Below are 17787 nucleotides of genomic sequence, written 5' to 3' on the forward strand. Positions count from 1 at the left end.
GGGTGCGAGAATGTGCGTGAGCGAGTGTTTACGTGAGGGGGTGCGTGTGTGAGCGCGACTGCGTGCGAGGGTGAATGTTTTTGCGTGTGCGCACGCGTGAGTGTGTGTGTGTGTGTGTGTGTGTGTGTGTGTGTGTGTGTATATATGTGTGAGAGAGTGTGTGCCAGTGAGAGAGTTTGAACCAGTTGCTGCTGCAGCTACACAGAACTACACGACAGCTTTTTCAAACAAGATGTAGAGGAAGGCAAGCTTGGGCATTGGGCAAGTTTGTGTCTTCTCAGCCTGACAACAGATCTCAGGAGGTTTCAAGCTGTCAGAGTGAATGATTCTCCACTTCCTCGGTTCAAAGCTCGGGGCTGACTCGGCAGTGATTCTGCAGGGGGCAGGAACTGCCTGTAGAGGCTGGCATCATTCACTGCCCGGGCAGGTGTTACCGCTGGTCTCGGCCCTTCCACCGCATCTAATCGCACAAGCTAAGTGACAGCTGCGGTCCCCTGAATGGCCAATTATCATGGTAGCAGAAGCAGAAAGCATCGCTGGAGCTGTATGCCAGAGCAGGTATCCACAGGGTCCTGCTGGCACAGACCAAACTCCTGCTGAAATAGCTGCCCTGCCTGGGAATCCGCTCAGTCACATTACCGGCAGCATGAACTCCCTCAGTCCCAATTCCAAACACACAGCACTGGATACTGTATAAAATGCAGAGGTTACAGCCGGTGCTTTCTTTGGGCCATAAATTGCAGCCTCTCTGGGGGCCTACGATATGTGTATGCACCCAAGGAGGCCCCGCAAGTTCCGGGTTTAGACTGTGCACTGCGCATGCGCCTAGACCCAGCACTTGCAATCTTTCAAAATTTCTTTTGACAGATCACACAAATGGGAAAAGTAAATGGCCTCCACGGGCGGAGAGTTGGGCTACTTGCTCAACTCCTGCCCAGCGAATGAATGTCCTTAAAACTCTTAAGCCTGGTAAAAGCAGGCTTGCTTTTACCAGCGTAAGAGTTTTAAAAGATAGGAAAAATAAATGTTGTCTAATTTTTATATTAAAAACCCTGTCCATTAATATAGGTTTATTTTTAACACTATTAAAACATATTTTTAAAAATTCAAAAAAATATTTTTTATTCTAAAACATTTAATTTAATTCAATTTCTATTAATGTTAAATAAGCGAGGTGTTTTTTTTAATTTAGGAATTGTGTTTTCTTTGTTTGGGGGGTGGGTACTCACATTCATGGTAATGGGAGCTCGGTACAAACACTACTCCCCATTATTATCAATGAGAAAATATTTAATTGTGATTGGTGATCCGGTCCAGGCACTATCCCAGTGATGCGCTTACGCTCCTGGGATACTTGGGCCTCTGCACTGGGCTGCGCATCTAGGCCTTACATAAGAACATAAGAATTAGGAACAGGAGTAGGCCATCTAGCCCCTCGAGTCTGCTTCGCCATTCAACAAGATTATGGCTGATCTGGCCGTGGACTCAGCTCCACTTACCCGCCCGCTCCCCATAACCCTTAATTCCCTTATTAGTTAAAAATCTATCTATCTGTGATTTGAATACATTCAATGAGCTAGCCTCAACTGCTTCCTTGGGCAGAGAATTCCACAGATTCACAACCCTCTGGGAGAAGAAATTCCTTCTCAACGGTTTTAAATTGGCTCCCCCGTATTTTGAGGCTGTGCCCCCTAGTTCTAGTCTCCCCGACCAGTGGAAACAACCTCTCTGCCTCTATCTTGTCTATCCCTTTCATTATTTTAAATGTTTCTATAAGATCACCCCTCATCCTTCTGAACTCCAATGAGTAAAGACCCAGTCTACTCAATCTATCATCATAAGGTAACCCCCTCATCTCCGGAATCAGCCTAGTGAATCGTCTCTGTACCCCCTCCAAAGCTAGTATATCCTTCCTTAAGTAAGGTGACCAAAACTGCACGCAGTACTCCAGGTGCGACCTCACCAATACCCTGTACATTTGCAGAAGGAACTCCCTGCTTTTGTACTCCATCCCTCTCGCAATGAAGGCCAACATTCCATTCGCCTTCCTGATTACCTGCTGCACCTGCAAACTAACTTTTTGGGATTCATGCACAAGGAGTGTCATCCAGGTCGGGTGGCACGGATACATGTTTTATGTTTTGCAGGTAGACTCAAAGAGTTTCATGCACAAGGACCCCCAGGTCCCTCTGCACCGCAGCATGTTGTAATTTCTCCCCATTCAAATAATATTCCCTTTTACTGTTTTTTTCCCCCCAAGGTAGATGACCTCACATTTTCCGACATTGTATTCCATCTGCCAAACTTTAGCCCATTCGCTTAACCTATCTAAATCTCTTTGCAGCCTCTCTGTGTCCTCTACACAACCCGCTTTCCCACTAATCTTTGTGTCATCTGCAAATTTTGTTTCACTACACTCTGTCCCCTCTTCCAGGTCATCTATGTATATTGTAAACAGTTGTGGTCCCAGCACCGATCCCTGTGGCACACCATTAACCACCGATTGCCAACCTGAAAAGGACCCATTTATCCCGACTCTCTGCTTTCTGTTAGTTAACCAATTCTCTATCCATGCTAATACATTTCCTCTGACTCTGCGTACCTTTATCTTCTGTAGTAATCTTTTGTGTGGCACCTTATTGAATGCCTTTTGGAAATCCAAATACACCACATCCATCGGTACACCTCTATCCACCATGCTCGTTATATCCTCAAAGAATTCCAGTAAATTAGTTAAACATGATTTCCCCTTCATGAATCCATGTTGCGTCTATTGCACTATTCCTATCTAGATGTCCCACTATTTCTTCCTTAATGATAGCTTCAAGCATTCATTCCTCCGGGACCACCAAGTATGTGTGTCATTTTTTTCGCGATCAGAGGCATCCGCCCGTGAGAAGCCTCCGACCGCAATTTCTGGGCCAATATCTGCAGCTTATCCTAATGCGTCGCAACGATTTGGAAACTTACAGCCGACTTCTGGGACAACAACTTATCCCAATTAAATTCTGTAACAGCACTTAGCAGAGAGGTCAATAACCAGGGGGCATAGATTTAAAGTAATTGGTAGAAGGATTAGAGGGGAGTTGAGGCAAAACGTATTTCATGCAGAGGGTGGTAGGGGTCTGGAACTTACTGCCTGAAAGGGTGGTAGAGGCAGAAACCCTTACTGCATTTAAAAAGTACTTGGATGTGGAAGTCATCGTGTGGCAAACCAGACTCCCCACCCACCCTTTCCTTCAACCACGGTCTGTCCCACCTGTGACAGAGACTGTAATTCCCACATTGGACTGTTCAGTCACCTGAGAACTCAGTTTTGGAGTGGAAGCAAGTCTTCCTCGATTTCGAGGGACTGCCTATGATGCTGAAATGCCATAACCTACAGGGCTACGGACCAAGAGCTGGAAAGCAGGATTAGGCTGGATGGCTCCTTTTCGGCCAGCAGAGAAACAATGGGCCGAATGGCCTCCTTCCACGCCGTAAATTTCTATGATTCCACAGGTGTTGGGCGAGAATAATTTTCTAACAAGCTCGGTTCGGTAATTGCATTGAATCACAAGCTGCATTCCCAGTCAAGACCCGAAGTATGTGTGATGCTGGGAGATAATGGCCTCCCAACTATCTGCTCAATCCATTATTTCCAAATGGCACGCATTCACAAGTCTTTAGTCACTTGTCCAAGGCTGAATCATCTGTAACCAGCCTTGACGTGCAAGTTTAGGTGCCAAATTAAATGTCAAGGAGCTGTGAGAGACTGTGGAGGGATGTGATCGGGGCCTAGGGGAGGCGTGAGTACAGGGCCAGCATGGGCCAGCCCACAATGTGATATGTGCGCGCACTAGGTCCGTGCAGCAAAGCTGGTCTCCAGTTGTCTTGGGTAATCCATGCCACTGGACCAAGACCTAGCTCTGTCAAGCCCGTGTGGTGGCTGGTGTGCAACAGTCACCACGTTAAAAAAATCCACACACAGGCATCTTCCACCCTTCGAGATGGAGACCAGGTTCTTCATTCGAAACACCTGTGAACTCATCCTTTTTTTTTGGTGTGGAAGCAAGTCATCCTCGGTTCGAGGGACTGCCTATGATGACGCAAGTTTAGGCTGACTTAAAGCTGCATTTGAATTGAAGTAATTACCTGGGACTCGGTTAACCCTCAAACTTCTGGCAAATTCATGCAAGCTCTAACAAACATTGGGAATATCACACACTGCCCATAATCACAAACATACTTCACACCAACATTTTACCTACACTCACCTCAGGATTCTTATTCCCTCTTCTGTTTAATTTTAAACTTTAATTTTTCCGCCTATTGACCTTTCTTTGGTAAATCTTTTTCTTTTAGCACAGGAGGCCATTCAGCCCATTGTGCTGGCTCTTTGGTAGGGCTATATTTTAGGTGGCGCTGACATATATCTATAAAATTGTTCACCCCCATTTCTTCTTCACCCATCGCCCTGTTCCTCTCGTCAAGTTGGAAAGGTGTGGGTTCGAGCCCACAGGGCTTGACAGGGTAGATGTAGGGAGGATGTTTCCCCCCGGCTGGGGAGTCTAGAACCAGGGGTTACAGACTCAGAATAAGGGGTTGGACATTTAGGACTGAGATGAGGAGAAATTTCTTCACTCAGAGGGTGGTAAATCTCTGGAGTTCTCTGTGGTTCGTGTACAAGGACACCCAGGTCTCTCTGAACACCAACATTTCCCAATCTCTCACCATTTAAAAAAATACTCTGCTTTTCTATTTTTCCTACTAAAGTGGGATAACCTCACATTCTCCATTTGCCATGTTCTTGCCCACTCACTTAGCCTGTCTATATCCCCTTGAAGTCTCTTTGCATCTCCTCACAACTTACATTCCATGCTGACTCTAACCCAGAGGGCTGTAGAGGCTCAGTCTTTGAGTATATTCAAGACAGAGATCGGTAGATTTTTGGGTATTGAGGGAATCAAGGGATATGGGGATAGTGCAGGAAATTGGAGTTGAGGTGAGGTGAGGTAGAAGATCAGCCGTGATCTCATTAAATGGCGGAGCAGGCTCAAGGGGCCAAATGACCTGCTCCTGCTCCTAATTCTTATGTTCTTATGAATGTCTGTTTTATTAAATTTAAAAAGGACTTTAATTGAAATTTGAATCCAATTTAAAAAATCAACATCAATTCTAACACAGCAGGCATTTATTCACTAAGAATCTTTCTTTGGGTTACTGTGTCATCAGCACACGAGTCTTCAGCACATCCATTAGCATCAATAATTTAACAGGGTCTATGCAGATCTGTAACAATAACCGAGATTCACCAACACTGGGCTCAGATCACACACACAATCTAACCCGAATAGCTGAAATATCAAACTTACTATAATCTCTCATCTTGTAATCGCCTACCCATAGTTCAGTTCCTACGCTTAAACTGTTTCCTGTCATTCTGCAGATTTAACTTTTCTTTACATTGAGAACGAGGGACCATTTTTATTATTATAACCTGACGTACAATGCCAGTGAATTGACCACAATTCCCAAAGTGGTCGAGGGACGTATGTTACCGGATCGGAGCTGAGGGGGAGCATGGAGTGGTCAGGAGCTTAGATCAGAGGGGGTCTGGTGAGAGCAGGAGTGGAGAAGCTACAGGACTTTGCGAGGTTGGAGGAGCGCAGGAGAGTGAGTCAAGGGTGGTTGACGAGGAGTCCGAGGCACTTGAATGGAAAATCTCCATGTTGGAGACAAAGAAATGCAGGAGTGGTATTGTATTATCACTCGGTTTAAATCCCATTGGGCTCGATATTATACAGAGGAGGCCCCACAGACTGTAAGGCTCAGCCACTGCCGCACTTACTGCAGAACCTGCTGTCACAAGACATTTGAAGCATCATCTATATTTAAACCACAACCAGCCAGGGCATCAGCTGTGGCTCAGTGGGTAGCACTCCCGCCTCTGAGTCAGAAGGTTGTGGGTTCAAGTCCCACTTCAGGAACTTCAGCACATAAATCTGGGCTGACACTCCCAGTACAGTGCTGAGGGAGTGCTTCACTGTCAGAGGTGCCGTCTTTCAGATGAGACGTTAAACCGAGGCTCTGTCTGATCTCTCAGGTGAAAGTCAAAGATCCCATGGCACTATTTCGAAGAAGAGCAGGGGAGTTCGCCCCTGTGTCCTGGGGCCAATAATGTAACAAAAACAGGTGATCTGCTCATCATCACATTGCTATTTGTGGGAGCTTGCTGCCTACATTACAAAATGACTACACTACAAGAGCACTTAACAACAGGCTGCAAAGTGCTTTGGGACATCCTGAGGTTGTGAAAGGCGCTATGGAAATGCTTTGGGCTGGTCTTGGACCTGGCCTGGAGACAGCGAAGGTTGAGACCACCCCAATCTCTGTCGCCGAGCTACAGTATACGGGTAACACATGTGTCTGTGCACACACACAGACTGAACTCCAGGACATAGTCGACATATTTACTGAGGCATACAGAAGCATGGGTCGAACGCTAAACACCCATAAGACAAAGGTCCTCCACCAGCCTGTCCTCGCTGCACAGCACTGCCCCCCAGTCATCAAGATCCACGGCGCAGCCCTGGATAACGTGGGCCATTTCCCATATCTCGGGAGCCTCTGATCAACAAGAGCAGGCATTGACGACGAGATCCAACATTGCCTCCAGTGCAGCTTTCGGCCGCCTGAGGAAAAGAGTGTTTGAAGACCAGACCCTCAAAACGGTCACCAAGCTCATAGTCTACAGGGCTGCCCTCCTATGTGGCTCAGAGACATGGACCATGTATAGTAGACACCTCAAGTTGCTGGAGAAATACCACCAACGATGTCTCTGCAAGATCCTACAAATCCCCTGCAAGGACAAACACACCCACATTAGTGTCCTCGACCAGGCCAACATCCCCAGCATTGAAGCACTGACCACGCTCGATCAGCTCCGTTGGGCAGGCCACATAGTTCGCAGGCCAGACACGAGACTCCCAAAGCAAGCGCTCTACTCGGAACTCGTCCACGGCAAACGAGCTAAAGGTGGGCAGAGGAAACGTTACAAGGACACCCTCAAAGCCTCCCTGATAAAGTGCAACATCCCCACTGACACCTGGGAGTCCCTGGCCAAAGACCGCCCTAAGAGGAGGAACAGCATCCGGGAGGGCGCTGAGCACCTCGAGTCTCATCGGCAAGAGCATGCAGAAACCAAGCACAGGCAGCGGAAGGAGCATGCGGCAAACCAGACTCCCCACCCTCCCTTTCCCTCAACAACTGTCTGTCCCACCTGTGACAGGGACTGTGGTTCTCATATTGGGCTGTACAGCCACGTAAGAGCTCATGCTAGGAGTGGAAGCAAGCCTTCCTTGATTCAGAGGGACGGTCTATGATGAAGATGATGATAGGAAATGCTTTCTATGTTAGGATCTGATAGAGAACCTGTTGCTGTTCGAGGGATATCGCACAACAATACAGGTAAAGGTAAAGGGAGCATAAATGTAACCGCTTCCATTTCTGGAGAGACCCTCATGAGATGCAGCGAGGAGAGACTTTACCGAAATCCCAGTGACTTCGGGAGCTGGTTATCCAAATTCCGGTAAACACTTTGACATGGAACACCCTAAAAAGCAGCTCCCGCGACAGCACCGATCGCCAGACTTGTTACTGCTTCAAACGCAGTGCCGGGCGGGGGAAACACAGCCCTGTGCTTCTCTGCCCCGACAGGCTCTCGAGCGAGGAGGAAGTGAGTGTGTGACAACACAGCGTGAGATTAACACCTGCAATCTGCCACTTGTGCAGACTCTGGGCGGGCACACTCCAATCTACTCTTTCCAGTTCAGTCAAATGGCAGCAGTGCTAAATGTGTGCTGCACAATGCCATGACTTCACATTCTCATTCGCTTTGGTTTCCTCTGCTAAGCCGCAATAATGCGCAAAGATCCCCTTTAAAATGATTTCACATCCCTGAAGCCGTTACCTGGCCCGTCATAGATCGTTTCCCCCCTCACCCCCCTGCCATCACCACCCACCAACACTGGATTCCCATCACCACCCTCGCGCCCCACATCACCACATGCGGGGCCACCACCCACCAACACTGGATTCCCATCACCGCCCACGCGCCCACCCCCCATCACCGCCCACGCGCCCACCCCCCATCACCGCCCACGCGCCCACCCCCCATCACCGCCCACGCGCCCACCCCCCATCACCGCCCACGCGCCCACCCCCCATCACCGCCCACGCGCCATCACTCCCCACGCGCCCAACCCCCCATCACCACCCACGCGCCCCCCCATCACCACCCACGCGCCCCCCCCATCACCACCCACGCGCCCCCCCCATCACCACCCACGCGCCCCCCCCATCACCACCCACGCGCCCCCCCCATCACCACCCACGCGCCCCCCCCATCACCACCCACGCGCCCCCCCCATCACCACCCACGCGCCCCCCCCCATCACCACCCACGCGCCCCCCCATCACCACCCACGCGCCCCCCCCATCACCACCCACGCGCCCCCCCCATCACCACCCACGCGCCCCCCCCATCACCACCCACGCGCCCCCCCCATCACCACCCACGCGCCCCCCCCATCACCACCCACGCGCCCCCCCCATCACCACCCACGCGCCCCCCATCACCACCCACGCGCCCCCCCCATCACCACCCACGCGCCCCCCCCCATCACCACCCACGCGCCCCCCCCACCACCCACGCGCCCCCCCCATCACCACCCACGCGCCCCCCCCATCACCACCCACGCGCCCCCCCCATCACCACCCACGCGCCCCCCCCATCACCACCCACGCGCCCCCCCCATCACCACCCACGCGCCCCCCCCATCACCACCCACGCGCCCCCCCCATCACCACCCACGCGCCCCCCCCATCACCACCCACGCGCCCCCCCCATCACCACCCACGCGCCCCCCATCACCACCCACGCGCCCCCCCATCACCACCCACGCGCCCCCCCCATCACCACCCACGCGCCCCCCCCCATCACCACCCACGCGCCCCCCCATCACCACCCACGCGCCCCCCCCCATCACCACCCACGCGCCCCCCATCACCACCCACGCGCCCCCCATCACCACCCACGCGCCCCCCATCACCACCCACGCGCCCCCCATCACCACCCACGCGCCCCCCATCACCACCCACGCGCCCCCCCCATCACCACCCACGCGCCCCCCCCATCACCACCCACGCGCCCCCCCCATCACCACCCACGCGCCCCCCCCATCACCACCCACGCGCCCCCCCCATCACCACCCACGCGCCCCCCCATCATCACCCACGCGCCCCCCCATCACCACCCACGCGCCCCCCCATCACCACCCACGCGCCCCCCCCATCACCACCCACGCCCCCCCCCCATCACCACCCACGCGCCCCCCCCCCATCACCACCCACGCGCCCCCTCATCACCACCCACGCGCCCCCTCATCACCACCCACGCGCCCCCTCATCACCACCCACGCGCCCCCTCATCACCACCCACGCGCCCCCTCATCACCACCCACGCGCCCCCTCATCACCACCCACGCGCCCCCCCCCCCCCCCCCCATCACCACCCACGCGCCCCCCCCCCCCCATCATCACCCACGCGCCCCCCCCCATCACCACCAGAAAAACATCACCTGGTCATTTATCACAGCGCTGTTTGTGAGTGCTTGCTGTGCTCATATGGGCTGCTGCGTTTCCTATGTTACAACGGTGACTACACTTCATAATTAATTGTCTGCAAAGTGCCTTGGGACGTCCTGAGGACGTGCAAGGCACTATACATTGCAAGATCTTTCTTGCTATCCAAACTTCTTATCGACACATCTCATAAAAAAGATACCTTTACAGGCAGTGGAAGTCTGAACTTTCTTCCTCCCTCTCCGCCCCAAAAGCCAACTGAAAATGCAAAAACTGAGTGCTAGATTTTGGTCAGGCGAGGATATTAAGAGTTACGTAACCAAGGTGGGCAGATGGAGCTGAGGTACAGATCAGCCGTGATCTCAGTGAATGGCGGAACAGGCTCAAGGGGAAGTCCCGCCATTCAGCCCATCGAGTCTGCACCCGCTCTTTCGAAGAGCAACCCAATTAGTCCCACCTCCCCACCCCCATATCCCTGCAATTTTTCTTCCTTTAAGTATTTATCCAATTCCTTTTTGAAGGCTACTATTGAATCTGTATCCACCGCGCTATCAGGCAGAGAATTCCACACCCTAACCAGTCATGTAAACGTCATTTTCCTCATGTCGCTTCTGGTTCTTTTGCCAATCACTAATTCTCTGCCCTCTGGTCATCGACCTGTCAGCCATTGGAAACAGTTTTTTTATTTACTTCATCTAAACCCTTCATGATTTTAAACACCTCTATCAAATCTCCGCTTAGCTTTCTCTGTCTGTTTCCTATGTTCTCCGTTTTTCGGATGAGATATTAAACAAAGACCCCGTCTACTCTCAGGTAGGGTAGACATAAAAGATCCCGTGACACTATTTTGAAGACGAGCAGGGGAGTTCTCCCCGGTGTCCTGAGGCCAATATTTATCCCTCAATCAACATAACAAAAACAGATTGTTTGGTCATTATCACATTGCTGTTTGTGGGAGCAAGTTGGCTGCCGCGACAGTGACTACACTCCAAAAGTACTTCATTGGCTGTAAAGCGCTTTGGGACGGCCGGTGGTCGCGAAAGGCGCTATATAAATGCAAGTCTTTCTCAATGTCTGCATAACACAACTCTTATCACAAATCTACTCGCCAGCAGTTGATTATATTTAGAGCGCAATATATAGATACTTACAGGCACCAAGATCTGTTTGCATCCACAGTCCAAAACCATCTCCTGCAGCATCCGGTCGGAAATGCCGCTGAATAAGATGTGCCCTGGGGGCAGACTGGCCAAGTGCAGGTTAAACAGTCGCTTCAGCTCACTTAAACTGAGCACATAGTGTTTCCTGAGCGTCCCCCGCACAAATTCCTTCAGCTTGGCCACCACGGCCTCGCCTGGATAGCGAGCGAGCGACGGCCCGTCCGCTGAGTCGCGGGAGCTCTCGTCCGAGTGGACCCCATTGGCCGCCTGGCCCCCCAGCCGCGAGGCCGTGTCCATGGACTCCTCATCGCTCAGCGGCTCCTCCTTGATCCTGATGGTGAGCGGGGCGCTCCCGGGAGCCCGCACAGCCGCTCCCTGCGGCGACTTGCGCCGCCGGTAGTCATTGTCCATCGCGGCGTGATTATCCCGTGCTCGCTCTTTGGCGGCGGCCACCCTCCGCTCCCCACACAGCACCGCAGGCGAAGCTGCTCGGAACCAAGCAAAGACAATTAATCCCACGTCACCATTTCGAAGAGGAGCAGGGGAGTTATCCCTGGTGTCCTGCCCAATATTTATCCCTCAATCAACATCACTAAAACAGATTATCTGGTCATTATCACATTGCTGTTTGTGGGAGCTTGCTGTGCGCAATGTGCCTGCTGCATTTCCCATATTACAACAGTGATTACACGCCAAAAGTACTTCATTGGCTGTAAAGTGCTTTGGGACGTCCAGTGGTCGCGAAAGGCGCTATATAAATCAGTCTTTCTTTCTTTTTTCTTTCTTTGTACAAAAACATTACAAGCTGCGGAAAGCCTTGCATAGAATTGTACAGCACAGAAACTGGCCATTTGGCCCAACCGGTCCATGCCCATGTTTATGATCCACACCATCAACGTATCCTTCTATTCCTTTCTCCCTCATGTGTTTATCCAGTCTTCCCTTAAATGCATCCATACTATTCGCCTCAACCACTCCCTGTGGTAGTGAGTTCCAAATTCTAACCACTCTCTGGGTAAAGAAGTTTCTCCTGAATTTCCTATTGGATTTATTAGTGACTATCGTATATTAATGTATTTTATGGACAATTTCGCAATCTACTCCAAGACTAATGCGCTCATCCACACTGCGATCTCTGAAAACCAGGGGGAGAGGCCCCGAGAGGGGTTTGGGGGTGGTCAGTATCAGTGTGTGTGTGTGTGTGTGTGTGTGTGTGTGTGTGTGTGTGTGTGTGTGTGTGTGTGTGTGCGTGTGTGCGTGCGTGTGTGCGTGCGCGCTAGGTCCATGCGGCAGAGCCTGGTCTCCAATTGTCTTGGATCCTCTTGCCATTGGACCAAGACCTTGCTCTGTCAAGCCCATTTGGTGGCTGGTGTGCAATGGCCACCCCACGTTAAAAGAATTCATGCACAGGCATCTTCCACCCTTTAAAATGAAGTTCGGCACCTGGCAGTCATCTGAGAACTCATTTTAGTGTGGAAGCAAGTCATCCTCGACTCCGGGAGACTGCCTAAGGGGAGAATGCCCCTAGTTCTGGTCTCCCCCACAAGTGGAAACATCTCTACATCTACCCTAACAGAATCTTAAGGACTTCTATCATCCTTCCCTTTTCTAGAGAAATGAGCCCCAACCGGTTTATCCTTTCCTGATTGTTAGAACAAGTTCTGGTATCAGCGTCGTAAAACCTTTTGCACCCTCTCCAGTGCCTCTATATCCTTTTTGCAATATGGAGACCGGAACTGTGCACAATACTCTTGATGTTCACATACTGATTAAAATTACACAGATCTCACTTTCCGTTTCATAGTTCCTCCTCTTAAGCCCTTGTTGGGACACAATTCCACTAGTATGCTGTCCCTTTGCCCAAGTACCCATTACTCACACGTGAGCCTGAGCCTCGAAAAATATTACAGGGAGTTACGGGGCTTTTACTTAACATTTTTGGGATCACTTTGCAATTCTGCCCGTTTTCCCGTAAAAGACGTTGGCCGTAGGGAAAGCACAGCCGAGCCGAACGTTTCCGCACCCATTGACGGCGTGCATTTCCTAGCCGGAGTCACCGGACAATAATCTGGGACGAGCGATTCTCCCCCCTCCCAGCCCAGCGACACAGTCACAGAGTCCGCTACCTCTACCTTGGCCGATATCTGCTAACTCCCCACGGACTGGGCACAGAATATGGGGCTTTCCCGTACAGCTCAGCTACCAATTTCAATTAGTAATTAAAAAGTGGAGCAACACTTTAATTTGCGCACGTTTATTTCTCACCATTGTGTCAATTCAGAAAGAGTGAATTGTTCTCACTAAAACACAATAGCGTACATGGTGCATGTGACTTGGTTTCTTGTGTGTGCCCAATACACATACACCAGTTCTTTTGGGCTTATTTTGTGCCCATTTTTGAGGCGATTGCCCCCCACCACTCCCCAAAGGAGGCCAGAAGCGGGCAGCAACCGTCTCTTGGGTTTAACATAAGAACATAAGAAATAGGAGCAGGAGTAGGCCATACGGCCCCTCGAGCCTGCTCCGCCATTCAATAAGATTACGGCTGATCTGATCATGGACTCAGCTCCACTTCCCTGCCTGCTCCCCATAACCACTTATCCCCCTGTTGTTCAAGAAACTGTCTATTTCTGTCTTAAATTTATTCAATGTCCCAGCTTCCACAGCTCTCTGAGGCAGCAAATTCCTTAGATTTACAACCCTCAGAGAATAAATTTCTCCTCATCTGTTTTAAATAGGCGGCCCCTTATTCTAAGATTATGCCCTCTAGTTCTAATCTCCCCCATTCAGTGGAAACATCCTCTCTGCATTCACCTTGTCAAGCCCCCTCATAATCTTATACGTTTCAATTAGATCACCTCTCATTCTTTTGAATTCCAATGAGTAGAGGCCCAACCTACTCAACCTTTCCTCATAAGTCAACCCTCTCATCTCCGGAATCAACCTAGTGAACCTTCTCTGAACTGCCTCCAAAGCAAGTATATCCTTTCGTAAATATGGAAACCAAAACTGCACGCAGTATTCCAGGTGTGGCCTCACCAATACCCTGTATAACTGTAGCAAGACTCTCCTGCTTTTATACTCCATCCCCTTTGCAATAAAGGCCAAGATTCCACTGGCCTTCCTGATCACTTGCTGTACCTGCATACTATCCTTGTGTTCCTTTTAGGCTTCTGTCACGGCGATGCACGAGATCCGGGGGGGGGGGGGGGGGGGGGGGGGGGGGAGTAAAGAGCGGCCAGAGGCCGTGCCGTAGACATCGCCCCCTCACCCACAGTGCCCGCTGGGGTACCCTCCTCCCGGTGGCACTGGCTGTGCGGCGAGGCGTTTTCACAGAGATGTCTTTAATTGGTGTCACCTTTACTCAGTCTGTGCAAGAGGTGCCTTTGGTTCCACAATTGGATGCTGCCAAGCTGGAGACTGCAGCATGAACCAATCAGAAAACCCAGAGGAGTGCTATGCTCCTTCATTCAGAAAACATGTTAAAAAATCTGGGATTAAATTTGAGATAAAGTGCTTTTTCCAAATCGCACTCCACTACTAAAGGACTGAACAAATGTGATCGATGGAATGTACAGAACAGGTAATCACGGACGTTATTTATGGGAAAAATGGGCAGAATTGCAAAGTGCGATCCCAAAAATGTTAAAGGTCCTGTAACAACAATGGGACTGGATTTTCTGGTCACTGTAGACCAGTGTTGCTGAGTGTAACGATTACAGCAAGCGCTTACTATTTTCAGTTAAAGGAGGAAAGTCCTGTCCTTTCCGCATTTGCCGTCAATTAAATCGGCTAGTGATTAAAAGCCGGATCATTTCTTGACATTTTTACCTGCTTGAGAGTCGGGTTTCTTTGGCATCATATCTTCCTTGGAGAGATTGTACACTTTCTCCAACCTGCGGAGAGAGAAAGTTCCGCATAGTTACATCTGGGAACCCACCGCCCCACTGTGCATGTTTAATTCTGCAGCCCACCCCCATTATCGGGGGTTAAATAGGTAACTCGCCCAGGTCACCGTCTCATGGCTCTGCAATTAGCCGAGGGAGGCATTGGCTGAAGTTGCTGTCAGCAAAAGCTGCTCAGTAATCTAAAGGTTCTAATGATCTCCATTAATTAAAAATAAAGACAAAATGAAGCGTGTCCGAAATTAGATTTCTGGTAAGATTGAACAGGGAATAAGCTGTCAAATTGGCTCATTTCCTTCTCTCAGCAACCATGGTCTTTGAACATTTATTTCTAACTCTCTTGTACCAAGCTTGTTCAGACTTTGTAATGGAGGGATTCTGTTAAGTAAGTAATTCTGAGGGGACAGACTTTACCAGTAATTCTGAGGGGGGGGGGGGCTGGGGGAACAGCTTCTACAAGCACCAATATATCTCACAAACAAGGCAGCTTGGAATGTATTGCAAAACCGTCTTTGCGACACAATGCATAGCAGCCAATGCATTCCAGGGAGTTCCAGTGTAAGGCGCATTCATTGAGTGGCAGCAGACAGCACAGTGAAGAGCGAAATCAGAAGGGCAAGGCTCACCAAGAGCTGTTAATTACAGAGCTGTTGATTAAAGCAACAGGGGTTTTGTCAAGTTTTCTCTTGGTAAAATATTTACTCGTCGTGCCCACTGAGATCAGCCGGGAATGAGCCACGATCTCTAAGTGCGCACGGATATTCGATAGCCTGCTACAATGGTGCTGCTGTGGGAAGGAATGAGCCAGTCAGTGACTAGGTAGATCTGCACAGAAAGGCTCTTTGTACAAGATGCGATTGTATACTTAAAAAAAAATAACCGTCCTATTTTTGCATTGAAAAAAGAATGAATGGAAAAGACACCGATGAGCTTTGCTATAATAATGCAGGGCAATAATGTGAAGTATGCAGAATCGTGTTAGAGGCTCAGAGAGGGTGGAGTGACAGACAGTCTGATCACATTAACAGCTTAGCCACAGATTATGTTGAGTTACCATAGCAACATCATCACCTCGGTACAGTGCAAAGCAGCTCTGGAAGGCAGAGTGCTGGGGAGCAGGAGCAGTGTGCTGGCGAGGATGGGGCTTCACAGTCGTGTTATGACAGGGAGGGATCGGGCAGAGCCAGCTCGAGGCCCCCAGACAGCGAGGGGAAATAATAAAACTGAAGGCAGACAGTGAGTCACTGGGCTCCTCTTGTGCCCAACCCACTAACCGAGTGAGTCACTGGCAGCTAAAAAAATAAAGATGGATAGTTTGTATACTGGCCCCTTAATGTAAAGATGGGAGGCTTGCATACGGGCCCTTTGAAACAATGTTTAACTCAACACTCAGTACTACTTCCTTTTCCTCTGCCTGTCCCAGATTAAGTGCACTGTGTCCTTTCCTTCACGGCATTTTTTTTTAAAACTTCCATTTCCCTGATAAGCCGGCTGTGTTTCCCTTTGTATATCCTGCATTCAGAAGCAGCGGACAGACTGACCCCACCCCCAGCCCATCCAAAATAGCTTTCAGTGTTACTGTAAAACTGAACGGTTAAAAAACGCCTCAGAAATCGGTTCTGGACAAGCAGTTCAACCCGCGCCAGTATAATCTGTGCCGACACGTTCGCGGCTAGTCGGACAGCAGTGCAGCCCCCCCCAAACCAGAGAGGCATTGAATTACTTGGCCTGGATCCCCATCCACAGCATGTGCTGCCTCTGGACAACATCTGGATGCTTCTTCACAAACTTGGCGTCGTGGCAAAGCAGGAACTCCCAGCCCTTGTTGACACGCGGAACAGCCATTTGCTCCAGGAAGTCCTTCACATCTTCAGGGGGGAGCTGATCAACAAAGGGGAAGAGAGGTGAGGCTGGATCCCAGGCTTTACACATTAGAATGACTAAACACTGCTTTATAAACTCATTGATACACACGCTGTTTCGTCACGTGTTCAGGGGCTCACTAAACCCAATTTGGAACTCGGAGTGAATGAATTCTATATTTTATATATAAATGAACAGTAAACCTCACACATCTTTAAATTATATCTTTAAGATGACAAATTGTATAATTCATTGCAAAGTGATGGTCCCTTTCTGTTCATTGTGGCAACAGTTACAATCCTAAAGGTTGAACATTGTAAATATTTCAATAATATACATTCATCTCCCCAAAAATTCCAAAACACTATATATTTGCACCAAGAATTGGAACATATTTCATAGAATTTGTAGGTGTGTATCTGTACCTGCATGCACATTATAGAAATATCTCTATATTTGTGTGTATGTATTTGTACGTGTCATGCGACTGAGATCGAGCGATCACGAGCGCCAGTGAGATCGAGCGATCACAAGTGTGAGCATGACTGCGAGCACTCGTGCGCATAACTGTGACCGTGAGTGCGCGAGCGAATGCGTGCGTGCACATGCGACGGAGTGCAAGTGTGCGCGCGTAATTGTGTATTGAGAGTGTGCGCGCGAGCGAGTGTTAAAAGGAGTACGATATTTGCAGATTATTATAATCCTAGTTTATTCCCCCAATAAAATCGAAGTGAAACATCAGTGAAAGGATTACCGGCCCAGCTGAGTGTGGTGTACAGCGTGAGTCCGGTAAACAGGCTACCTGATCTCTGGTCACACTACGTACCTTGACCACAGCAGCTATTTCTTTCCGGACGACCCAAAGATCCTGTGTAAATTTCCACATCTACAACAGGAGGAACAAGGAAAAGTCTGATTAAAATTCAACTTCTAAATTCAGTTTTCCAGTTTTACAGGGTGCTGGGCTTTGAGGGTTAAATTATGAGGACAGGTTGCATAAACGTGGCTTGTATTCCCTCGAGTTTTGAAGATTGAGGGGCGATCTGTTAGGGTAGATGGAGAGAAACTATTTCCTCTGCTGGGGAAGTCCAGAACAAGGGGGTACAACTTGAAAATTAGATCCAGGCCATTCAGGAGTGATGCCAGGAAGCACCTTTGCCAATATTTTTGTGAAATCTCCCCCAAAAAGGCCGTGGATGCTGGGGGAGGGAGGGGGGGTCAATTGAAATGTTCAA

At 49.9% G+C, this 17787-nt stretch overlaps 1 protein-coding gene across 2 annotated transcripts in view; it reads right to left on the reverse strand.

Moving 5' to 3' along the window:
* Positions 1–17787, reverse strand: part of polr3e (polymerase (RNA) III (DNA directed) polypeptide E) — a 71885-nt gene that overhangs the window by 19277 nt on the left and 34821 nt on the right. For both annotated transcript variants that reach the window (XM_070900788.1, XM_070900789.1), the window contains exons 16-19: positions 17379–17438; positions 16413–16570; positions 14616–14680; positions 10776–11269 (exon numbers count right to left, since the gene is read on the reverse strand). In XM_070900788.1, coding sequence (XP_070756889.1) covers positions 10776–11269; positions 14616–14680; positions 16413–16570; positions 17379–17438 — 777 coding nt within the window. The remainder of the gene's footprint in view (positions 1–10775; positions 11270–14615; positions 14681–16412; positions 16571–17378; positions 17439–17787) is intronic.

This window comes from Pristiophorus japonicus, chromosome 15, assembly GCF_044704955.1.
Source record: "Pristiophorus japonicus isolate sPriJap1 chromosome 15, sPriJap1.hap1, whole genome shotgun sequence".
In the NCBI taxonomy this organism is placed as follows: domain Eukaryota; kingdom Metazoa; phylum Chordata; class Chondrichthyes; family Pristiophoridae; genus Pristiophorus; species Pristiophorus japonicus.